Source organism: Pteropus alecto, unplaced genomic scaffold (genome assembly GCF_000325575.1).
Source record: "Pteropus alecto unplaced genomic scaffold, ASM32557v1 scaffold123, whole genome shotgun sequence".
NCBI classification, from domain to species: Eukaryota; Metazoa; Chordata; class Mammalia; order Chiroptera; family Pteropodidae; genus Pteropus; species Pteropus alecto.
In genome coordinates, this window is record NW_006433950.1 from 4,631,679 (window position 1) to 4,659,080 (window position 27,402).

Sequence of the window (27,402 nt, forward strand, 5' to 3'; positions counted from 1 at the left end):
AAGTTACTGCAAGTTTAAATTTGGGGGTGGGTAGGGAATAGCTAAAGGCAAAAAGATGCCAGAAGTGAATCTGGTTCAAGAAAAAAGAATGAACATAAGGGGAATTTAGATGTAATTAAATTATAATAGAGAAGCATGGATTTTTTAAAAATATAAATTGATATGGTAGGGAATAGTAATTTATTGTGGTGGAGTATCTGACTCATACTGTGGTGTTTGTATTTTTATTAGAAATAGATTATAACAATAAATTGTTTTAATGCACAGCATTGATCAATTTGGTACTTGTTTTTTAGAGATAGCATTCTTGAAAATAAGGTGAGAATTGTACTGGAAAGATACGTACATGGCGAGATATTGAGTAGTTGCTGAAACTTGAGAGTATAGAACTTTTTGATACAGGAATTTATAAATTGTAGGCAGATAAGTAAAATTGAAGTTTGCCTATTGTTACTAAGCTGTTAAGAGTAAAACACTGATTTCTTGATCATCTGTGTCAGACAAAGGCAAAGATTATTATCATTTTGGAGGAAAAAGCGTACTTGGAAATGAAATTCATGTACAATCTAGAGTTCCTATATTAGTCGATTGAAAATTTTCATTACTCTTCTAATAAGCCACTACATTTTATAATTTTGAATTTGCCGAGTTTTTAATTTTTGTGTGAAATCATTTAAATGATTTAGTTGCATCATTTTAATTAACAGCATTTTATGATGTATTAAATTTTTTGTAAAAATTTTATTTTTCTATTAGTTTTGGATGAATTGAGCTGTCACTAATATCAAATGACTGATGTCAGATAAAATTGAAGGGAATATATGTTGGAACTTAACCACCGACAATGTGAAACATAAATTTTAAAAGTAACTAAACTTGTAAACAATGTTATGTTTGACACATAGTTAGAGTTGGTGTTTATTTAATCCATGTCTTTGATTTGGTATACTCTAGGAAGACTAATCTGAAGAAAACCAATACTGCCTCTGCTTGCTGGTGTGCATGAAACCTTTCATTATTTCTGTCACTTTTATAGATTAATGTTTGAACAGTATGAGAAGTAGTGCCCCTTTCAGGGCACTTTGATGTAGTCTCATGTAATCGTCACAGTGATTCTGGGAGTTAGGTTAGGCATGCAGTATGATCATGTAAATTTTTTGGCTTTGGAGCAAGTTGCATTTGTTCAAATCTCAGTTTTGTCACAGCCGCGTGACCCTGGACAAATACCTCTCCAACCTTTAGTTTCCTTATATGTAAAATGGAGATGATAGTACTTGCCTTGCAGTGTTATCTTGAGGATAATATGATATAATCACATTGAAAACATGTAGAACAGTACCTGGAATGTACTTTGTAAGTGTTAGCCATCGTTATTTTCTGAAAACATACAGAGTGAATAGCTGTTGATGGAAAAAGCCGAGGCCAGGAGCCACACCCCTTCTTCCTGCCTAAACTCATTCGTCTGCCTAGGTTTCCTTTCCATCAAGGTTGTGTTCCTAAACAAGATGAGTTAAAAAAATCAGGACAGACAAAAACAAAAACAGTTGCTATTTGTTAAGAGGGATCATAGGTTAACTTAATGGCTTTTTTTATATAAGCATTCCTCTCTTTGTCAGGTTACCTAGAGTAACCATTTTGGACTGGTAAATTTTGTTTGAAACATGCCTGCAGTTTGAAAGGGTTGCCCATGGTTATATGGAAGGGCATGAGTTAAAATGGAAATGGCAGGTGTAAAATTAAAGAGTGAGGGAGGACAGGAAGCAACCCTCTTCCACTTTAACATTTTTCGTGATCTTGGCAGTCAGGTTCTAACAAGTTGCTTCTCGAGTAGAGTAGCAGGAGTTTCTTCAAGTAATAGTAGGTACATAATAGATACAGGATGGATTTTATGGAATGAAAGAGTGGAAGGTTAAATATTAAAAGGTAACACATGATCGAATTTGATTTGTTGAAAATAGAAATGGCATTGTAATCCTGCATAAAACCACAGGGACATAACTGGTTTAGTAGTAGACAGTTAAATTCTAAAATAAAATCATTCTAAGACTTCCAGTAGAATTTTCTTATGGTTCCATTCAATTTTAGATGATGAAGCATTTTTAAATTTTGGGTTTATATCTTTGACGTTTAAATTTTGTTTCCATGTTGTCACAGTTTATTTCTTTGTATTGTAGATTATTGGACTAACATAGGTAGAATGCTTTTGATACTTAAAAATATTCTTGTACCCTTATAAATTTAATTAGTAATAGTCTTTCACGATTAAATCTTAACTGTTCTTTTTTGTATTCATAATTATTTTTTCTGTTTGTTATAGGAATGCTAATTGTCAGATGCTAGAGTTACTGTTTCTCTTAAAACGTCTAAATTGGAACATAATTCTCAAACTCAAGTAGAAATTAAGGATGTTATGTTTTAAAGGAAAAGAATGAAACATTCAGTGATCTCGGAATTATATTATGCCCCTTATTGCTATAGTCTTTTTGAACCCTCAAGAGGGAAGAAGGAAAATGACATTATTACCTATCATCATATATGTACACACACACACATAAATGTAGGTGTTCATTAAACAAAACATATCAGCACGTCCACATGTATGTCTATAGAGGGCCATTTACATCTATATAAAATATAAGGGAAAATAATATAAATGAATAAACGTCTGAGAAAAATAAGATGAATTATCAGAAATTGGGAATTATCACTTTATAGTTCATGTTAATAAGGTGACAGATAAGACTCTGATTGAAAATATTCAAGATAATAATTTGGATAAAATATAAATGTAGTAATCATTTAATCATTTCTTGGCATATGACAAAATTTTAAAAAATACATAAATTTATTATGTATTTTTCATTAATCATATGCTATCATTAGTCTATAAGTTCTAGAATTTTTTAAATTCTCAGCAGATAAAATGTTTTGATTTCACTCCTATCTAAACTTGAACTTAGTGAAAATCTGAAATGTATTCATCTATAGAAAGTATTGACATATACATTATTTATTATTAATTTAATTAAGACATAGTTCCATTTTTAAAAAGTACACCTTTACATAAATTGTTAGTAAAGTTTATCATTAGCAAACAATGTGCTGTGTTTCACTCAATTTAAGATGTCATTGATTATAAGACCATTATTTTATTTGTCGATAAGAAAGAAAAAAGATATTCTGAGCTAAAACTATGGCATGTTGTTGATTATTAGAGGAATCTTGATTTTGTAGATGTTACTATGTGGGGAATATGTGTGTCTTAGAACTACTGAAATAAAGTATTTGATTTTAATGTTCCTGTTTGTCAATATTTTTAATATAAATACCATTTAAAAAATGTTTTTTAATAAGAATTAAGTGATAAATATATTGACTATGATTAATACTTAGCTAATACTTGTTTCCTCAGCAACTATTTATTTGAAACTAAGTAATTCAACTTTTTGGAAAAAAAAAGTCCATCCTTAAATAGGAAGTAATTTGTAGTACAAGTTAACCAAAAGCTTACACTATATTGTTACTTTCACACATTTAAGGATTAACTAAAATAAAGAATTCTTTTAAAACTTGATCGTTTTTCCCAGATGAGTTTGTTAGTCTTGAGTTGAACCTTAAGATGGAGTAATTTCACCAAATTAAATGTGTTTCTTAAGAGGTTTCTATTTGATAACTTTAAAAATAGACCAGTGTTTTTCACTTTGCTTATAAAGAAAAAAATTATAATGTGAAAGTATTTTTGCTTGTTTCTTTCACTTATGATGAATTGGATGCATTAATTACAACAAATGGACTAATTGGATAAGATAGCATTATTTGTCCAATTATTGCAATGAGAGAATCAACAGGAGGCAATTACAGATCGACACAGTGTAGACTACAACTTATTACTTACACACAGCCTGTACTAATAACGTGTGGGCAGGATTTAGATGAGTGCATAAATTACATCTGAAAATCAACTACAGACATCAAGTATAAACACTGAGGTTTTCTAGTGCCTAGACTTATCAAATGAATTAACATTTCAAATTTATACATAACGTGGAATTGCTCTTTGATTTTTGAAACATGTTTTAATATTTAGTTCTTATATTTGTCTGAATATCTGTTGCTGAAGTTTGCTAACATTGATAACAGATTCCTTTAGTGTTTTAACAAAACAAAACTTGGATGAAGCTTTTATTGTGAATATATTCTGTATTACCTTTTTGCTTTCCCTTGCTATTTCTAGGAATAGCAAACTATCAGTTTATTTGAAGAATGTATCTATATTGAAATTGTAGTTTCATTTATAATGAAATTTTATTAGAATTAATATTGTAAACTCTTTGTGAGCCATGACGTAAGAATGGAATGGAATAGAATGCTCTTTGGTAATTGGATATTTTACTTAACTGATTTTTTCCCCCTACTTTTGGATCATCTAATTTCCTTCAGATAACACTTATGGTTATCATTTGTCATTGTATGGGCAATAGAGATTTCTGATTGCTCAAAAGTTAGGTTTTCTTTATCCTTAGTAATTTACTAAAATATAATACAGTTTCATGTTTCTCTTTATTAAACTGTTCATTGGTTTAAATATCTTTTGATTATTGAAGTTTAGTGTTATTTTAAAATCAGTAAGATATGTTGGAAATAGTAGAGTAGGTAGGAATAGAGAGACCGTATTGTCCATAATATTGACCATATTGCTAAACATGTGACTTTGGCAGTTTATTTCATCTTTTGGAGCTAAAGTTTTCTTATTATTATAGTGACACCAATACCTGCCTTGCCTATTTCAGAGTTTTTCTCAGGATCAACTGAGATATTGTAGGCAAAAGCGCTTTGAGATTTAAAAAGCATTCTATAAATATAAAAGTTTTATTATCCTGAATGTTCCTAGAGTAATCGACCGTAACCATTCTGAGCCAGCGGTTCTTAGATCCAGTGGAGCATCAGAGTCTCTTAGGGAATTTTTCGAAGTCCAATCAAGATACTTATCTACCTACTAGATAAATATCCTGGGATTGGGACCTACATAGCTATATATTTTTTAATATTTTGTTTTGAACTAATTTCAGATTTGCAAAAATAGATCAGAATTCCCTTAGGCTCTTCATCCAGCTTCTTCAAATGTTAACATTTTATGTAACCAAAGCACAATTATCAAAACCAGGAAATAGAAACACTTATACAATCCTGTGCAATCCTATTAGCTTATTTAGAGATCTCGTGCAAATTTTGTCAATTGTTCTGTGGGGTTTTTTATGTTGTTGGTTTGTTTGTTTTTTGGTGAGGGTCCAAATCAGGATCCTACATTTCAGTTTGTTGTCATGTCTCCTTACACTCCTCCAGTTGGGATAATTCCTCAGTCTTTGTCTTTTGTGACATTTTCAATTTGGAAGCATGTTGGCCACTTACTTTGTAGAATGTCTCTCAATTTGGGTTTGTCTGATGTTTTCTCATTAGGAATCTGTATTTTTAACAGACAGCCTCCTAATGAAGCCTGCTGTGTACATTTAAGAATTATTGATCAATACCAACCTAATTTTTGTTTCCTTTTGTGATATCACCTATATACTATTTTAGAGCTCTTAATAAACCTATATGACTTCTTTGTTTCCAAGAATAGTGTTCTACATAAGTAACCCTCAGTTTTAAATCTTTTAAAAAGTTTTTAAATCTTAAAATATTTATATTTGACTCAATTATGTAGCTAATAATGACTTCAAGTTTTAGAATTAGCTTTTTTCCTAACATGGAAATGTACCCTTTCTGAACAGAAAGGGCATGTGTAAACATATTTGGACTTTGAAAGGTTTAGTAGGAAACTACTATAATCTGCACTGTCTCTTCAAAGTTAGGGTTTGAAAAAAGATTTTTATGAGTTAAGAATGGTTAATGAATTCATAAAATAAGATGCTATTTCAAGCCTGTGGAACAATATTGAAAGAAAATATAGTATATGAAAAACAAAAGGATCTTTTTTCTATTTTAAGTGCATTTTAAATTAATACAGTGAAGTTTCGTCTAAGATATTATAGCAAACAGTTTCACTCCCCTCTACCAAAAGGGGTGGGTGTTTAAGATTGATTTGGCAGCACTCATTATTATTTTTTTTTTTAGAGATTTAGGCAGTATTTACCTATAAGAATAATGTTTAAGAAGCTTAGTCCACTGATCTTAGAAAGTTTTCATTTAATTACCATTACCACTAGAAAGAAACAGTGTAACCTCTTCATAGTCACTCATAAATACAAAAAAAATGTTAATATCTCAGCTTCTGATTTCATTGAAGTTTTTATTCAGTGGAATGTCCATCTTTACGCAGCCACATGGATACTGTATCAGAATGTGTATTTCACATAATTCATTTAGCTTACCCAACACTTTTAAACAGTGTGTTGAAAGGTATTAACAGGTCTTGATTTGCATTTCATAGGAAATTGTTACTTTAGTAACTAAACATTCTTTTTACTAGTTTTGTTAATCTACAGACTAGTCTAAAACATGCATTTAGGGTTGGAGGTGGATAGATAATGGAAGAATGCATGAAATGTATATTTCTGCTACCCAATTTTACTTAGAGTTATCCTTGACCTTGCCATTGGAAATGAGCCAAAGGAGTTTATTGAGAACTAGAAGGGTGTTTGTGTCATGGAGCCAAGGGTGCAGAGAAGGAAAAAGGGGTTAGTTATGCTTTGGTAGATAAAACCTTAAATTTCCATTGGATTTGGCATTACCAGGGTCATTTGTGGCCTTAGGAATTAGGAGTTCAGGCTTTGAAGTGAGGCATTAATTTTTATCTCTATTCCTGCTATTGGTGTGACTTTGAACAAGGTATTTAACATCTCTAAGCCTCAGTTTCTTCTTATAAAATAATAGCATTTGCCTTTGAGAGTTGCGTGAACATCAAGTGAAATAATGCATGTGAAGTTCAGATTACAGTGGGTTGAGAAAGGAAACTGAAACAGTATAGACTATTTTAAGAACTGTGGATGAGAAGAGGGAAGAACATGTGATATCTAATAGTAGATATGATCTCAAGGAAGATTTTTATTTTAGGAAGGAAACCAGAGAGGAAGAGGGACCAGAAGAGGGAGGAAATGACCAATGAAAGTGGTGAGAGGGAATGAAGTGTGATTGTGGTTGGTTCCTTAAAATATTGTTTCATAGTATCTTTTCTCAGGTTCCAACATAAGCTGTATTTTACTCTTATTTATTTTCATCACAAACTCAGAAGAATGCAGATGAGATACCAAGTGAGAATTACCATTATCCTGTGGAAGGTGGTAATCATACCGATACATGAATAACCTGAGGATAAATTCTGCTAGAATTTTTTCTCGCTTTAAATCTAGTCATCTAGTTAACCAAGTCCTGCTGAGTATGCTTCCAAAATTGTATCCTTTTTTGCCTCTTCATGCTTATCCCCACGGCCCTGTATTGCTGACTGTTCATCATTTGCTTTATCACTGGTTTGCCTGCCTTGCATTTCACTTACTTCTGGTTGCATTGCTCTCTCATTTAAAATTCTCCCCTCCCAGTTTTATTGAGATATAATTGACATAACATTGTATTAGTTTAAAGGTGTACAGTATGATTTGATATATGTAGATTTGCAAAGTTATTGCCACAATAAGGTTAGTTAACATCCATCATCTCACGTAGTTACGAATTTTTTTCTTGTAATGAGAACTTTTAAGATTTACTTTCTTAGCAACTTTCAAGTATTCAATGCTGTATTAAGTATAGTTACATCACTAGAACTTGTTTAAAATTCTCATTTTCCAGTTGCATTTTTTTTCATTCATTCAAAGATATTTCAGTGCCATTTGTTGTCAATAGTGAACAGGACAGATGCTCTTTAAATTCTTGTCCTGTCGAGCTTAAAAGCTGGCCTTAAACTTTTCGCATGTCATACAAGGCCTGTGAACTCCGCCGTAGTTATAAGAGCATCATCCCTCTGCTTCCTCCTCCTGCGATACTCTGTATCCCGACATGCTCTTAACACTGATAGTCTTTGCTGTGGCATCCCCGTACCTAGGATGTACCCTACCTCTTCTTTCATTATGTGTTAAACTCCCTTACATCGTTCAAGTCTCAGACTTCACTTTTTCTGTAAGGCCTCCTTTACTCTTCAGTAAACATGAGCACTTCTTCCTTTGGGTTCACATTATGTCCAGTGCTAAATTCCATTTTAGCATTTTAACTGTGATCATATTCTAACAATGACTTAAGATTAGTAACTGGGTCTCCTTTATCTTCAAATCTTAGAATTTAGGAAAGTGCCTGGCATATAAAATATTAGATGTAGCGATCATTAGTTGAAAAATTACTGTGTCAAGACTTTGCTAAGAGGTAACATATATTATCCCACTTAATTCTCAACAACAATAGAGGCAGCTGTTAAAATATCTCTGTTTCCTAAGCATGGACACTAAGGCAAAAAGAGACCAAGTCATTTGCCCAGTGTCTCACAGATGGTTAAACAGGGAACTCAAAGATTACAGTCTTTGACCCTGTGATTTCAAAGGGCATGCCCTTCACCTCCAAGTTCTCCCACAGTAGAACTACTAAATTATTGTTGAAAAATTCTGACATATATCTGAAAGTATTTGGTGACTTTCTTGATTAACACTTAGCATGGTTTGTGATTAGTATGGTACTTTGAAATCAAGCCCTCCTATCTGTTGAAACAGTTAAGGAGATATGGGAGCTCTGTACTTCTACATCTGATCTGGAAAAAAAATCAAAAGCACACTTTCATTTTAGACATTTGTATTTTGTGTGTGTGCAAATATTAATATATGTATATACACATACACATGAGAGACAAACTGTTGAAACATAAAAAATAAAGTTCTTAGGAACAGAGTACATTTAAGATAAGCCATAACATATATGAAATCATTAAACAACATTTAATTGTTAAATTGTTTTAAGTAAGGGAGACATTACTATAGGGGAGAAAGAAGTAGAGGCTTTTAGGGAATCGGGGATTCAGGGACATTAGTGGGATTTGAATTTAGTAAGAGGTAGAAGGAAATTCCTCATTTCAAATCTACAAGATAATAAAGTAATTATTTTAATTACTAAATACAGTTAGTTATAGCACCTGATATTTTTCCTTTGAAAAATAATCTTGAGCCTAAGAAGTGATAGAACTTGAGTGCGTTTCTGTGCTTAGAAGTATGTTAACTGTAATAGTGATTTGTATTTGCTCCATTAGAATACAGTTTTTGTCTTGAAAAATGCCATATGGATTTCGTGATAATTATCATCAGTTGAACATTCAAGTGCTATAAATGAAAGAAAGTTTATCATGGTAATCTTGATTTGACAAAAAATGGAAAAATGCAGGGATCTTACTGTTTACTCTTTTCCCTCTTAAAACAGCAAGCTTATTATTACATTGGGTAAAAAACAAAAAAGAAAGAATGAGTCTTCGGATGAAATATCTGATGTGGAGCAGATGCCACAGCATACATGCAAAGAGGAAGACTCTCAAGTGAGTATTCAATTTTTTTCTGACAACTGAAGTACTGGTAGAATTATCTAGATAGCATAATTTTGCTTTATGGATTTTTATACTGCAGTTTACTAGTAAAATACATTTTATCGTATAGTAGAGCTTAGTGTGACAGCATTACCACAATGTAGTCCTAGCAATATGTAGACCTGGGAGGAAACTGACATATCCTCTCAAGCCACTTATTTTTCATATAATGAAACTAAAGCCCAGAGAGGTTAAGTAACAATCTGAAGTTTCTGCTGGCTTTTAGCGTGGAAAAGTAGCTAGTGATATCCTGTACTTAGAGTGCTTTTGAATGAACTTAATGAAAGACATCATAATTTTTAAAATCACCTACAATGATAAAGCAAATGTATTAAATCATTTCTAGAGATAACTCCTTTGATCTGCTCTGTCAAAGAAAAAAACAACCATTTATATTAAAAATCCCCTGATGTAGACAAAAATACTGTGCGTTTTGCCCTTTTATTTTGAGTAAGTGGATATTCAAAATAACCTTGTGAAGTTAAAAAATATATATATATATATAGTGAAGGTCATAATAATTCAGGCCACCCTCTGCTCTCTAATAATTAAAGCACGACTATAGGCCGTAGGGGTGGTGGCAGTTGTTGAATTATGGGGCCAGAAAGCCCCTGAACGGCCTTTCTTCTTCCTTACGCAGCTTCTTGTCCAATGGGAGAGTAGTGAGTGGCTCAAGGCTCCTGGGCTGCTGCAAGAGTTGAGGTAAGGGCAGTGACCGAAGCTCCTGATGTTATATGGCCTGGCTTTCTCTTTATGTTATCCTTAACTTAGGGAAACTTTTACTTATTCGATATGAGAAAATTCAGTTTAATTTTTACTAGAATAATGCTGGCCATTTTTCCATTATGTAATTACCAAACAGTGACATGGCAGGATAGGTTAACATGGCACATTTCTTCCATACCTTTGACTCTAGTATTTGTTCGCTTTGATAGGTCTTGCTCTAAAACACACACTCACACTCACAAATGGGGGAAGGTTGGAAGTATTTTCTAATAAACACTTATAAATCTGTATTATTGACAAAAACACACATCACACTCACAAATGGGGAAGGTTGGAAGTATTTTCTAATAAACACTTATAAATCTGTATTATTGACATATTTAAATGTATCATCATATAAATGATGGAGAGGTCCTTATAGCTTTCAACCACAATTAATTGTCAAGATTTAAAAGCTTGAAAAGTAGTCTAAGGTTTGGAGTCGAGTAGAAATTTAAAAATGTAAATATGATACTTAATTTTTTACCTTTAATCTTAATAGAGAGCACTCTAGTAGTCTGATATTTAGACTTATATTTTTTAAAGCCTCTGCAGCAGATTATATTAGGATTATTAGAGAAAACAAGTAATATGATATCACAGTTATGTCATTTAGAAGCATGTTTCTGACCTCTAATGTAAAATACTGTAGCTCGATCTTTGCAGCCTTTAAGACATAAGGGAAAAAGGTAGAAGAAATTTGAAGAAAGAGCTTGTCACTGTTTTAAACTGTGTTTTGCAAAACATCATGGAGAAAGAAAGCCAGAAAATCACAGCCAAAACTGTGGACATCGAATTACTTTTTATATTTTTAAAGTAGTAGACAGAAAAGTATGACAGTAAGATAATCGATGAGAGTGACACCTTGTTTGGATTCACCTGATATCTAACCATATAACCTAGTGGAATATAATTTATAATGAAGTCAGCTATAATCTTATAACTCATAGATGAAATCTTTTAGACTAATAAAGTCTTCATAGGATTAGAGAGCAGTTTACAATGAGTGGCCCATGTTCTGTCTTGTTAAGAATTACCTGAATGTGCACGTCTTTGAGTTCAAAGGATTCTTTCAGGCCACTCATTTTCTGTTGACTGAAGACTAAGTGAGGCATCTCAAAGCATTAATAGATGCATAAGCGACTAGAAAGGAAACTAATGCTGAAAACATTGAACAGTGTTCTAAAATTACACTGAATTATTCGCAAGCTCCATTATTTAGAAGATTTGTGCCTGGTGAGACACAACATTGTTAATACATGTTATTGTTAGACTAATAAATGTCACTGTCGGTTATTAATTTAAATTAGTCTTGAACATTAAGAACTGTAGGATGCCTGTAATAGAAATCTGAACACTCCTTTAGCCTGCTATTAAATTAGAGATCCTTAGAATTTTTCCCCCAGGGAGAAAGAAATATTTCATATCTTTCACAACAGGATATGGGAAAATTAGGTTTCTTGAAGTCCCGTTATTAAGATTTTTATATGCCACCTTCCTGTCTCCAATATTAACAAAAGTGGTACCTTGGGTAAATGTCCTCTTGGCCAGGAGATGATGACCCATCCTAAATGAGGCATGAAGTTGTCTACTGCATTTGGCTGAGCTAACTCACCATATTAGTACCTTTCTTTCTCACAGTATTCTGCTAGAGGCAAAGGCACGTTAAAGGCCACTGCAACCTTTCTGGATGCAAATAACAAGTTTGTCCCCACACTGCTCCTGATTCAGCTATTCTTGTCTTGGCTATGGAAGTATGAAAGACGTACTAAATTGAAGACATTGTCAGAAACCAAAAGGAGAAAACATGGGTTATTTGCTGGTTACATTTGGCGGGGGGGATGTTATGGGAGTTACTGAATATACAAAAGAAAATAAAATAGGAACAGGAAGAAGGGGGAGATTTATACCAGATACCGAGCAATACAATAGTTGGCTCAGATGCTTCCACCCACAAGATTTTAGAGAGGTGAAAGAAGGCAAACTGAAGTCCTTTGGGATTTTCAAATCAATATGAGAGTTTCTTTTTATAGAGGGAACATCAAATAATATTAGATATCTAGGGAGGTAAGTAAAGCCATGTGTATTTGATACCTGATTTAAAATTACTTAGATTATTTAAAAATTATTTTACTACATGTAATACTTTTTTTAAGGCTTAGTTCTGTTTTTATGATACTGATGTTCCTTATTTTTAAGGAAAGATAGTAAAGTTAGTAAAACACTGGTTCCTTTCTCATTCACATTTAATTATTTCCGTAGGTTTTATACTTTATTATTTTGTGTATTTCTTTTAAAATGTTTCATATCATTTTTTGTTTTTGTTTTTTTCTTTTCTGTTTTAAATGTAAGTTCATGGGTTTATGGCAAATGTTATTTAATTTCTTCTAGTTTTATATCCCTGTTAATAATTTAACCAATATTTATCTGATGTACTTTTTAGATTTTGGGCAAAAACTACGAAAGTTTTAATAGTATAAATATGTGCTGCCCAAGGTGTGAAATAGTTAAATAAAACAGGTGCCTTTTTACTTTTATTAGTAATAGTTTCTAAAGAAAAATAATAAAGCAATTACTAATTACTAATAAAATATATTTTGACCAAAATGTGAAATAGTTAAGTAAAATAATCTTTTTATTCTAAACAATTTCTAGAGAAAGACAATAAAGGTATTACTAATCTTTGTTATTCTAAACTTTAGGAAGTTAATCTAAAGATTGCAAACCTGGATAAGGGAAAATTATAATCTTCCTTTAATTAGGAAAAATGAGAAAAGATGAATGTTGCATACAATTTTGAAACATTAATATATAAAACTGCCACACTGGTGTAATTATTTTTAAAACCTTTCCTTTAAAATAAATCATGTAAATATGATCCTTATGGTTCATTACAGAAAAGAAGATCAAATCGACAAATCAAAAGGAAAAAGTATGCGGAAGATGGAGAGGGGAAACAATCTGAAGAAGAGGTTAAAGGCTCTGTGAAAATAAAAAAGAATTTACCTCCTTTACCTGGTGAACAGCCTTTACAGTTATTTGTGGTAAGGCAGATTTGGGATTATTATAGCAAAACATTTTAAACCAACATAAATTCCTTAAAATGCTTTTGTTAGCTTTCCTCCTGAAACCTTTGCCAACTTTTGCTCCCGGATTCCTTAATGTAGTTAATAAAACCTTTGATAGTTCAGATCAGAAATCTAGAGATTCATCTACCTCCCAAACACATAGTCCTGAAACTCCTCCAAACTCTGTCCTTTCTGTAGCATATTTCTAAGTTACAAACCTGATTATAGTACTTTTTCTGTTGAAAACTGTAATGATCTCCTAAGTCTTCAAAAATATTGATGCCTTCTTAACACAGTCTATGAAGCCCTTTATGTGGATTTTCTGGCCTTGTCTCCTGCCCCTTCTTTCCAAGCAGTCATCCACTGGCTTTGTGGATATAGTTGCCCAAATGCGTTGTTTTGACACCTCTGTGTCAGTGCGTATGCATTTTCCTCTTTGTATAATTCTTTTCATCTTTCTTATCTGGATTGTGAAGAGCCACTCTACCCTGCTAGCTAGCTGAGTGTTCTGGCTCCTTGGGCAAGCAAGCACTTACCTTCTCTGTGCCTGAGCTTCCTACCTAACCTGTCCAATGTGGATGCAAATAGTACCCTACCACACAGTGTAGTTGCAAGGGTTAAATTAGTTAACATACGTGCTTAGAAGAATGCATATCACAGTGAAGCATATCTTCACTATGGTGATGAGGCCCATAACGAGGACAGTAATGACGATTTATTTTTCATTTTTCTATTCTTAATGTTTAACATGGCACCTGGCACATGTGCTAGATAACCATAAATGTTTATTGAATTTTCATGTAGTCATAAATATACAGAGTGGAAGCTATAAAGGAATTTTCAGAATGTGTCATTATTTGTTTCCTCCCTCCTTCAGGAAAATCCAAGTGAGGAAGATGCTGCAATTGTAGACAAAATATTATCTTCCAGAATTGTGAAAAAGGAAGTAAGTGATGGTACATTCTACTTTCATACTTCAGTATTCCAGAGCCTGATAATAAAAGTCATAATTATTGATTTTATTTTCATAGATATCACCTGGAGTGATGATTGATACAGAAGAATTTTTTGTAAAATACAAGAATTAGTAAGTATTTCAGTTAGAAAAATAATAGAAAGACGTTGATTTAACTATAAATATATTTAACTATATTAAGATAAATTAATTTTATTTTATCTTCATTTTAAGTGTTGTATCACGAACTTAAGCATTAATGAAGACTGAAAACCTTTCATATTACAGTCAAATTTTTTTTAGAAAACTGATTAATATCAAAATGGAGGAATCTATAATACGCTTTTATAAATTATAGACATTACATTTGAGTTTGACTTTTCAGAATTCAGCTTTTTCTTATACTTCGGTGAAAGAAAGTGTTTTAAATAAAATCATTGTTTTCAAAACAAGTTAGCTTTCTTATCTTTTCAAAACTTATAATGAAGAGATAAATGATAAATCATATCTTGTTACCTATATGATTCAGTTTATCATTCTGTTTATAGCAAATTGCAGACATTAGACTACAGTCTTAGGATATAGTGATCACAGAGGCAGGCTATTGACATTTAATAAAATGATGAACTACCTATTTGTAAAGTGGAAGATAATATTTTATATTGGAATTCTATGATTAAAAATAAATCTAAATAAACCAAAACATGTATTCTAATATGTTGCTTTTATAAAAATTTTAGCTCCTATCTTCACTGTGAGTGGGCCACAGAACAGCAGCTCCTGAAAGATAAAAGGATCCAGCAGAAAATCAAACGATTCAAATTGAGACAAGCACAAAGAGCACATTTTTTTGCAGATGTAAGAGAAATAAATAAATTAGACAATTATGTGTTGAACTCTGAACACATGTAGTATTACCAATCAAAACTTCATTATTTATTTTACTTCTTAGACTTTAAACTTCGATATTTGAATACAAATGCTATCTACATTTTTTTTCTTTTCCCAAATTTAGCTTGAAAAGTAGCTGCAACAGGAACATGGATAATTCAAATAGTAGATAAATCCTGTATTTTAAATTAGCATGTATTTAAATACTTAGAGTTGAATGTGAGTAAAACTCAGAATTTTAGCAACAAAGTTAGTCAAATAATGGAAATGATAATGTAGCAAAAAAATGGAAAATAGTATTTTTCAGTACATGAAATTATTTCATATTTTCTGTACCAGCTATGTATATGAACAGAACATCATTGAAAAAATTCATTTACCCTTCTAAGCTTTACTAAATAGTCTCATGTTCTTTCCCGCTCTAATTTTTTTTTTAATAGCCTATTTTTGGTGCAGTTTTAGATTAGTATAATTTTCACTAACTTTTTAATTTGAATATTTTTTTAAACTTTTTATTTTGGACAATAAAGTTGCAAACATTATACAACAAATTCCCACATATTTTTTAATTAGATTCCCTAAATGTTAATATTTTACTGTTTTTGCTTTATCATTCACATTCATTCTCCCTCTGCAAACCTCTCTCACATGCATGTACATTTTTTTCTAAACCATTTGGAAGTAAGTTGCAAATACTTCTGTATTTATTTTCTGAAAACATTTTCTTAGATAATAATAGTAGAATTGACATGATGTTAGTATGTTTATAGCAAAAATTGTATGTGTGCTTATTCTTGTCCAGAGTCCAATCCAGCATTACATGTTGCATTCAGTTGTCATGTCTGCTTTAATCATTCTTACTTTGTTTTTTATTACCTTTTTTAAAAAAGAATGTAGGTGATTTATTTGGTAGAATGTGCCTAAGTTTGCAGTTGTGTGATATTTCCTCAGTATTTAGTTCATGCATTTTTTAAAAGAACATCACAAAAACGATGCTTGTATTCTCATTGAATCATATCAGGATATACATGGTACCTATTTCAAGTAGTACATTTGACAAGTAAGAAGTGATTAAGCGATGAGAATGAGGAAGGAGGAACCAATTTGAGTTAAGTAGAATTTGTACAGATTGATAACTTATTAGACGTGGGAGATTAAAAAAGAAATCTAAGATGACTTCTCCATTTCGGGCTTGTATAACTGGGAGGGGCGTGGAGGGGTGCTGTGTTACCATTAGCCCATTCAGAAACTACAGGAAGAAGGATCAGCTGAACAGTAAATGGGAGCAGAGGGTATGAGATAGCTCAGATAGTTTGCATTCAGTTAGTTTGAATAAATTCTTGAGCATAGAAAAGAATGTTTGATCAACTGAGAGATGAGCCTGCAGGTGGTGTTCAACTTTTGGACTTGAGGAAAGTAGTAACAGAAAAGTATAGAGGCCTATTTGGTTGGTTTTATTATATATAACATGGTGATTCATAATATAAATAAATATCCTAAATATCTTTTAGAACTTCAAATAGAAGTATTCCACTTTTTGGAAATGTAATTGAAATCAAACTTATATGTCCTGTAGTAACTAGCTAGTGTATTTGTCTTCGTCTTCTTTGTCAAATAGTGTTACTTTTTCATTTTTAGATGGAAGAAGAACCATTTAACCCAGACTACGTTGAAGTAGACAGGGTGTTAGAAGTCTCTTTTTGTGAAGACAAAGATACTGGTGAGGTAAATATTTGGTAAAAAAAAATTTTTTTAAATAAGAAAAACTTAAACTTTCCATCGTTTAAACTTACTACTTTTTTAAAGTTAATGACCTAAAATAATAAAAAAAAATTTTGTTACTTCTTATTGATGTAGGTTAATATATTTAAACTCTATTTTTCTAAAAGGTAAAATTTTTTTTATAGCCTGTTATTTACTACTTAGTAAAGTGGTGCTCATTGCCATATGAAGATAGTACCTGGGAACTAAAAGAAGATGTAGATCTTGCGAAAATAGAAGAGTTTGAACAATTGCAAGCGTCAAGACCTGACACAAGACATTTGGTAAGAATGTATCTTAGACAACTTCATAAATTCTTAGCACTTCTTTATTCAACAGGTTTAATGTAATCTTTAAATTTTTAATTTAGTCTTTGGTGCAATTAGTACTGTATTTTCATATTGCTACAGTGTCATGTCTGTGTGTTAATTTATTCCTTCATTAGCGGGTATTCCAGTTTTTTGCTATTATAAACTATGCTACATTGAACATTAAGCCCTTGTATAAGTTCCTGTAAGATAAATCAGAATTATAATTAGAATTATAAAGAGCATAGGTACATTTAAAACTGTGAAGAATATTTTCTTCCAGAGTACCCTCCAGAAAAGTTATGAACACTTCTACCTCATCGCTGAATTTAATAACTTCCCCCTAATCTTTTTTCAGGTCATTTACAAAACTATCACAATATCAGTTTCAACTCTAGAGTAATTAATTCTCTGTCGAAAATATCCATATTATAACCACGTTTTCCTTCATTTCTATAAACCAGTTTCTTATCCATAACTAAATAGTTCATCTACTTCCATAGTACCTTTATTTTTAGAACCTTTTCTATAGAATATTATGAAAGACATACATAAATTAGACACACTGATTTCTTATAGATTACATGCAAATCTCTTCCCTGCACACACACACACACACACACACACACACACACACACAAAACTTGAGTGGGTTATTGATTTTTCTGTTACAGAAACTGGAATTCTAGAAAGTTATTGCAAGTTCTGATATTGCTAATAATTATATGAATTTTTGCTTTTCATTTATTTAAAACATAGGATGGTTCTCATATGAATCCAGTTCGGGGAGCCAACCAAAACAAATTCATATTGAGGAGATATCTTATGATTTTATTAAATATGTTGGCTTGTCCTCTTTGCATTATAATTTGGTTATAGAAATTTCTTAATTCACTTAAGAGGGAGTTTATACATGAAAAGACAGGGCCAGATCACTTTTGGATGAGCACCAGAGTGGGGAAGGCTTCCATGAAAAATTTAGTGATATGATATAAGAAAAGAAAAATGAATTAATTGTTCCTTGGAAGAGAACATATTGTTGTTTATTAATTTTTTTCTCTTTTTCTTATTTCTGGTCTCCTTAATTTATCCCATAGTCTTGCTAAATACCCACAGTCTATTATTAGCAAGAGAACAGCTCCTGGCCCCGCCTCCCCCCTTTTTTTTTTTGGTTTCTAAAGGCCTTGAACTAGGAAGCAAAAATGTTAAATAGCTCATGGAAGAGTGAATCAAGGAATATTGTGAAAGAGATTTTCTTTTTGGGATGAAGACTGTGCCTCAGTAGACTGGTGACAGTGGAGATCCTTGCCTTTTTCCCGATCTTGGGGAGAAAGCATTCAGTCTTAATCATTATGTATGATGTTAGCTGTGGCTTTTTCATAGATATACCTTATTAGGTTGAGGAAGTGCCCTTCTATTCAAAATTTAAAAAGAGTTTTTGTTAGAAATAGATGTTGGCTTTTTCAAATCCTTTTTCTATATCTGTTGAGATTCTCATAGGTTTTTTTTTTTTAGTCTGTCGATCAACATCGATTAATTTTCAAATTTAAACTACCTTCTGTTCCTGGCAAAAAACCCTACTTAGTCATGATGTATTACGCTTCTTATGTATTGTTAGATTCCATTTGCTAAAATTTTGTTATGGATTTTTGCATTTCTGTTCACAAGGGATATTGGTCTGTAGTTTTCGCGTAATATCTTTGATTTTGGTATCATTCATAGAATAAGGTGGGACGCATGCCTTCTTCGATTTTCTGGAAGAGTTTGTATAGAACTAATTCGGTCTTTAGATGTTTGTAAAATTTCATAATGCCATATAATGCTCTGCTTCATGATTATTCTAAAAGCATTCCTTATGAGAGATATATGGAAGATTAAACAATCTGAAATACATCATTCATTCTTTGTTTTTCCACTAAGGATCGTCCTCCCTCTAATATTTGGAAAAAAATAGATCAATCCAGGGACTATAAAAATGGCAACCAACTCAGGGAATATCAACTGGAAGGACTCAACTGGCTCTTGTTCAATTGGTACAATAGGTATGTAGTATATCTTAACAGAAAAAAATTTTAGCGTGTTATTTTTTTTGTATGTGCCAAAATATGTTCAGTAAAATAGGTATTGATGTTGTTACATTATTACTGTCATGGAGTCTTCATTATTGAAAGTCAGATTATTTCAGGAAGATATGTATAGGATTTTGACTACAGTTGCTTTATTTAAATGTATACCAGTCATCATAGAAGAAAGTTGAGATGGCGATTAATAATCAAATTTGAAATACCTTTTTTAATATCATAAAACATCTTCCGTGTTTCAGAATATTTTTCAACTTGCGAACCTATACTACTGTTTGCCAAAAACTGAATCTAGTTAGTAAGGTGTGGGCATTTAATCTTTAAGTATTAGGCCTTTAATTTAATGTAAGTCTTAAAAGAAGCAGGTCGTCAGCAATTGGTAAGGAATAGAATACAAAATATGAGAGCCTAGTAATGAATTACCCCATTTTATAAATTAAATTTTTAAGTTGTTCAATTTTTAAGTTGTTTATGGAACATTATCTCACTTCCATTGAGATAAAAGTTGATTGCTAAGAAGTAAAAATTGTACCGTGATTGAGAAATTAGTATAGTAGGGGAGCAGATGAAGGCACTGGTATTAGTAATCATAGTAAAATTTGATGACATTTTTATTCAAAATCATTTTTCTGTATTTTTCCTTCTCACATGATTCTCTTGAGTCGTTACGCTTAGTAATGGTGAGTCATTGACTCAGTCTATTGGAGTTAGGGAGGCCTGCCATCCAGTCCATGCAGTGTTCTTTCCCTTGGTTCTTATTTTGTAAATATTAATTACAGTTTTCCCCAAGAGATCCTTCCAGGTAAAATAGTTAACGAAATAATCTTTTTATTTTCATCCCTCATCAGCACCCTTTCACATTTTCTGCATTGCTTGTTTTAAACACTCGCCACTTTTCTCAAGCCCTTTATCACAATCCTACCCCTGCCTCTCTCTTGTGACTGCTTCATAGAGAAGCCTCTGGCCGGCCAGTAGGTGAACTTCAAATTCTGCCCTGCTACCCAAGCCTACAACTGTATCTCCATCCTTAGCTCTCCTTACCTCTACCCGCATACATCAGAAGTTGAAAAGTCCCTCCCCAGGATCTCAGCCTGGGACATGCATCTCACCCAGTCTTCTCTGAACTTCCATTCAGTTTTCATGCTTTGCTCTTACATCTTCAAACCATCTCTGAAGACTAGTGCCATCCCTTCATCTGTGAACAAATTTGAGGTTAACCCATCTATAAAATTAACTTAAGAAATGATAAAACTTCTCTTGGTTCCGTTTTTCTTTCTGTCCACCTGGAGCCCTCTTTGTAACTTCCTAGGTGAATTTCTAGGAAGAGCAGCCCGCATGAGCTCTTCCCATTTCCTCATATTCAGTTCTCGTTTAACCTGTTGTCTGGATTTTGATTCTGTAATATCTCTGAAACCTTTAAATTTTCCAGTTCACAGGATACTTTTCAGCTGTAATATGCTGTCTCCACGGCATTGTATAGTGGTCGGTACTCCTTCCTCCTTTAGACTTGTCCCATACTCCTCCCCAACAGCTTCCTGACTGTGACTCTTCTCCCTGCTCTCCAGTACCTCTGTGACCATTCCTTTCAGTAGTCTTTGCTGGTTCTTCATCATCTGCTTGCCTTTTCAGTATTGATATTTCTTGCTCCAAATTGTCTTTTCCTTTCTTCTCATCTTACATATTTGTTCTCCCTAAGCCATGTTCTATACCCCCTCTATGCCTTCACTTATCAGTAATATTCTCATTTCAGACTTTTATTTCGACGAAAGCCTTGAACCTACCTTAATGTCTATCAAAGATTCTTTAAACATAACATAGAAAATTTATCTTACCATTTCGTTTCTTCCATACCGAATTTAGTCTTCCTCCATATTTTGCATCTCAGTTAAGAATAACAATTCATTTAGTCACCCAGACCGAAATCTGGCTGTCTTCCCCACATGCTGTGTACCAGATTGGTTTCTGGGTCCAAATTATTCTACCTCATAATTAATATTGGAATCAGTTCTCTTAGTCCCTCCTCCCTTAGTCCAAGTGCTTAACCCTTTCCTGCATTATTATAGTGCTTTCCCAATTAGTGTCCCAACTTCTAGTCACTTCCCTTCTAATATGCACAGTGGTGCTAGAGTAAGCTTCAAAATACAATCCTAATCTCATCAAGTTTTTAAAAAAGTTTTCAGTGACTCCCAGTGCATATTAGAATGATGTCTAAACTTCTTTATTTATACTTCCTGCTTATCTTAATAATATCCCCACCCTTTACCCTTCTCTCAAAACCATAGTAAACACCTTTTGGTCTCCATGCAGGTCATGCTCTTTATACTTCTCTCCTTTTCTGTGCTGTCTGACAAAACAGTGACCTCCTGTGAAAGTGGTCTTGAATCCGAATATATGGGAAGAGGGCACTGTGTATTTGTGTCTCTTTCAAGCTTTGTAGGCTCTTGCAATGCTCAGCCAGAGTTGAAAAACCAGTGCTTTATTTTATGTGTGCTTCTGTGATAGCACATTGTATGACTATTTGCCCCTGGAAAGCAGAGAACATGTTCTCTTTCTTTTGTATCCCATTTTCTCATACTGTCCCTGAGATAAGGTATTTATTTAATAAATGCTTCTTAAAGAAAATATTTAGTTAGCCTTGCTCTTGCCATTTCACTCTGTAAAAAAACATCTGTTGAGTGGTATCTTAGTCTACAGTCTTCCCTTTGCAGGATTATAATAAAATTGTAATCTTTAGCCTACTTTGCACTTCAGCAGCTTTTACATTTTTATAAATGCAAGTGTTTTAATTCGATCTTTGATTATTTTTGTGTATTTATCATTGAAAACATTGTAGTATACAGAAAAACGCAATGTGTACTTGGATAATATATTTGTTTATTTCAGACGAAACTGCATTTTAGCAGATGAAATGGGTCTTGGCAAAACCATTCAATCAATTACATTCCTCTATGAAATCCTTCTGACTGGTATAAGAGGACCTTTCCTGATTATTGCTCCACTTTCTACCATTGCAAACTGGGAGAGAGAATTTCGTACGTGGACTGATATTAATGTTGTGGTTTATCATGGGAGCCTGATTAGCAGACAGATGATACAGCGATATGAGATGTACTTCAGGGACTCACAGGTGTGTTGTCGGTCATTTTGTTTATTGTGGGAATGGTCAGGTTTGGACGAGATAAGCATTACATATTAATTACTTTCAAATTTAGGATAGGTTTCAATTGCTTACTTCGATCTCATTTAGTCTCTGTTCATCATATTTATTTTACAGTACACTTTAGTAGCTAAAGAGAATAATGACAAAAGTAGGTTCATGCTCTACTTCAGTATAAAGAAATATGCTGATTTATACAAATGTACAAATTTGTATCTTTAATTTTTAAACTAGAATAGCTTACTAATTGTTTTTAAATACCTATCAACTTTAGAATTATAAGTCTCTTTGATCATCCTCCAATTTTTTTTTCTTCAGTTTTAAAATTTAAATCTTCAGTGAACACGGTCTAAATGTTAATTGAGGTGAAACCACAGGTTCTCTTTTGTGTTCACTGGATTTTGATTTTAGACATTTAAAAAAGTTTGGTTTGTTTTATATACCAATGCAAGCATATCTATATATTTCTGCCTCTTGGATTGGTTATTCCAGTTCTCTGGTGATTTTATGGTTTTCTTCTTCCCTATATCTTATAGGCACATTTTAAGTTTTACTTGGGCTACCTATGCTATAGGAAGAGATTTTCTATTTTTTTGCTGCATTACAGATCATAAAATTAAAACATGACATAAGAAAGAACTGCCTAGCATTAACATTAACACTAGAAAACATGAAGTGCCAAGTTGAAGTTTTGAGTGGTCGCATGACTCTTTTTAAATAAAAACTTGTATTAAGAAATGAGAAAATCAATAAAAACATTTCACAGAAAACTGCTTTTTTGACTGGAAAAGGTTTACTGCCCAGTACTCTACCTCTACCTCAGTAGCACCTTAATATTTTATTTTTCTTTTGCCAATTATTCTGTTTTTTATGGATTGTTATAACATATGGCCAGGTCATGTGATATGACTGATATAGGTTGAAGTCAGGTAATACGCATAGCCTTCTACTTTTACCTCCCAGTTATAACTGATTTTTACGTATTTGAAAGTGAAGATGGACGAATTAGTTGCTTTTGTTCCTTTAACCTCATTGTCCCTCTTTTGTGGTTGAAACAAATACATTTCTATGAACTTAAGTTTCTACAAAATCCTTTAATTATTTCTCAGTTCTGTTGAAAACTCTTACCTTTGCACCTGTGGAACCTACGACATCTTAGGTAATAGTTCGATTTCCTTCCATAATGTTTTTTTATTAATCGTACATATGTAGATTTTAGAGCTATGTGTTACCATAGAAATGACTGAGTTCAATTTCATTTTTTATAGAAGGTATAAAATATTTTGAGTGTGAAATTATAAAACAAGGTTTTAATGTCTCGTGAATTTGGTATAAATATGATAGTTACAAAGCTGAAAGATTCTCGATGTGTTGTAATCTTAACATATATTAAATAGTATGTTTTTATAGTAAATGTTATACATTCTAAATTTTATCTATAGGATTTAAAATTTTAAAAGATAAAGATGTCTCATAATGATAAATATATCTGTACTTTATAGAAATAACTTTCATTATCTCTTTTTCAAGTTATTAAATAGCTTGAAATCACAGGAGTAGTAAAATTTTCTGTGCTGCTAATTTTCTGAATTTGCCCGGAGAAAAGTAGCAGAGATAGCACTAGTAACCACAAACATTTATTGAGTATTTACCATGTGCCAGGCATTGTGCTAAAGAATTTACATATAGTGTTCACTTAATCTTGCTAATACCAACTTTGTAAATAGGCAATCATATTACTCCTAGTTACAAATGAAGACACCAAGGTATAAAGAAATTGGGACTAATGAACTGGGACTAACAAACACAGGTCAATGTGAAATAAGAGCTCTTGTTCTTAAACAATGTGATATCAATTTAACTGCATTCATCATATCTCAGGTTTTTAGAGCTGTATATAAAATTATAGCCTTATACTTTATATGTATTTTAATAATATTCTAATGGAGCTATTCAACTTAATGACCAGTACATGCAATCAATATGAATTAATCTAAGGTAATAGGAATTAAAATCTAAATCAGAACATATGCTCTTCCTTAACCCTTCCTGTCTCCTAATTCCTAATAGTTTATGATTTTCAGTACCACTTAAACATTCTCTTCACTTGAATTGCAGGACTGTGGATTGTCCTATAGCACCACCTATAGTTTCTGAAGCCCCTTGCTTCTGGTTCCATCTCATATTCTCTATACCTACATGTGGGGTAACCCAAGGCTCAGACTTCAGATTCTTTTATATCTGTACTCATTTCATGAGAGACTTAATTCAGTTGCCCAACTTAAGTACCATCTATACTACCAGAACTACTAAATCTATGTCAGTCATTCCACCCTCTTTTTTAAATTCCAGATCATATCCAAATGCTGATTCAGTGACTCCACTTGGATATCTAATTGGCTTTTTAAAGATAACATGTCCAAAAGCAAAATGCAGAATTTCCTCATTGTAGTAGTATATAGAAACACCAACTTCTAGTTGTTCAGGCTAAAGATTTTAGAATCAAATGTGAATTGTCTTTTTTTTAAATCTCATTTCACACCTGTCCAATACCAGATCCTTCCAGTAGCTAGCTCTGTTTTCAGAATCCATCCAGGACTGAGCACTTCTCACAACCTCCAGTGATGATCTCTTACTGCGATTAATAAGACAACTGCTCATCTCCATAATCCTTCCTTGGTCTGCTTCAAACTCTTTTTACCACAGAAGCCCAAAGGGACTCGTAAAATATATGTCAAATCATGACACTTCTTGTCTCAAAATCCTCCAATAGCTTTTTGCTCAGAGTACGAGCCAAAGTCCTTACACAGATTTCAAGTCCTTATACAGCTTTATTCCTCCACACTCACTGGGTGTCATCCACTCTGGCTTTCTTGCTTTTATAAAATACTACCAAGGATACTCTTGCATTAGGGCCTTCATACTTCACACCTCTTAAGAAAACGCTTTCTCCTATAGATCTTTAGGTATCAACATGGCGTCCTCCGTCATCTTCAAGACTTAGCTCAATTGTCACTTCTCAATAGTGGCCTCTCAGCCACTCTATATAAAATTGAATGGTCACCTCTGACCCCATACTCCCTATTCCACATCCCTGTTCCACAGCCTTTACCACTTGCTAACATTTTTTTTTTTAATTTTCGTGTTTTTTGTTTTGTTTTGTTTTGTTTTTCCTTAACGACTATGTCCTGTATTTGAATCAGTGGCATATAAGTTCCATTTGAATAATTATTTTTGTTCTATTTACTTCTAAATCTCCAGCAACTAGAACAGGGTCTGGCACATAGGCACTCAATAAATAGTTGCTGAATAAATGACTTGGGTGGCTAATTTTGATATTAACTACTTATTTGTTATTATAAGTGTGGACTCATGAGTAAAATAAATACTAATACAAAATTTATATTGGCCAGATTATATAATGTTCACTTCTTTCTTGCTCTAAAATAGTTATTACAACTCTTAAAAATTATAAAGAAATACTCCTTTGGATATAATTATAACTATTATTGTGTTGGCATAATTGTTAATGTTCTTAAAAACACCAGTCTTACAGTTTTAATATTAAAACTCATTTTAAGGGAGTGTCTACATAAAAAAGTTTCAGTGTAAAATGCTTTTATAGCAAATGTCATTGGATGTATTTTTATGTTATTTGACAAGAATTAAAAATTACAGTCAAGATATTCTAGCAAATTATTGTATTTGATAATAAATTTATAGGGGCATATTATTCGAGGAGCTTATAGATTCCAAGCCATCATCACCACTTTTGAAATGATTCTTGGAGGCTGTGGAGAGCTTAATGCAATTGAATGGCGATGTGTGATCATTGATGAAGCACATAGGTTAAAAAATAAAAATTGTAAACTTCTAGAAGGTCTCAAACTCATGAATCTGGTAAGTAATATTATTATTACTTAATTCAGTTTCTTAGCTATGTAGTAAAAGATCAGATAGACTCAGCTAATTCTAAAAACTTAACGTCTTTTAAAGTTTTAAAGTATAAATATATCTGATTGCTATCTGTGGTGATTGAGTTTTTTGCTATAATTAGTAAGGGAAAAAAATCTCATCTGTTTTCTAAGACTTAACATTTTTTAGTCCTTTCCCCCAAAAGACTTAAGTAATTAACTTCTAGAATGAAAAAAAGAGAAACCTGTAGAATGTATTGAAAAGAAAATATAAGTTTTAAGCCCTTAATAAAAGGATCTTTCACCAAAGTTATAATATTATTCAGATCATTTGTAATAGAGGGATAACGTTCCTACGGAATTCTACATGCTTAGTATATGTTGGTTATAACTAATAAATAGGATTTTTAAGTCATCCTCTTAGTGTGCATACTTCTTTCAAATCAAAGCCATTTGGCCTTTTTTTAAGTTTTGATTTAAGTAAGATCACATAATTAGTGCATGAACAGATAAATATACAGAAGTACATATGGTAAACAGTAAAGTGCTCCTTTTTACTAGCTCTCCATCCATTCCCACCCCCAGTTCCATTACTTTTTACAGCTTGGTGTAAATCTTTCTAGACCTTTTACTAGCACTGTACATATCCAGATGTACAGATTCATATACAAATATTTAGCTAAGGAATTTATAGCTACTGTCAAGTCAAATTTTAAATTATTTTTACTATTATCATTAAAAATAGTCTTTCTTTTACTGTGATGTTTAATTTGTAATTCAGTTCTAGTTTCGAAGCATCTTTCAATCAGCCTTTTACATTGTTGGATTGTAGCCTTAATGATTTGAGAATTTATTCTTGTCTGAAAATCTAATGGTTATCATCCAAGTTATAAGGAATGAGCACAGTTTTGTATACAAGTTACGAGACCAAGGATGGTTGAGTACAAAAGAAAGA

General features: G+C 32.4%; 1 protein-coding gene across 1 annotated transcript in view; it reads left to right on the forward strand.

Moving 5' to 3' along the window:
- Positions 1–27,402, forward strand: part of CHD9 (chromodomain helicase DNA binding protein 9) — a 118,022-nt gene that overhangs the window by 37,484 nt on the left and 53,136 nt on the right. Inside the window, 10 exon segments of the mRNA XM_015586934.2 lie at positions 9,388–9,499; positions 13,210–13,356; positions 14,258–14,326; positions 14,412–14,467; positions 15,076–15,193; positions 16,865–16,951; positions 17,134–17,271; positions 19,216–19,337; positions 22,260–22,503; positions 26,257–26,433. Of these exon segments, the coding sequence (XP_015442420.1) occupies positions 9,388–9,499; positions 13,210–13,356; positions 14,258–14,326; positions 14,412–14,467; positions 15,076–15,193; positions 16,865–16,951; positions 17,134–17,271; positions 19,216–19,337; positions 22,260–22,503; positions 26,257–26,433 (1,270 nt within the window).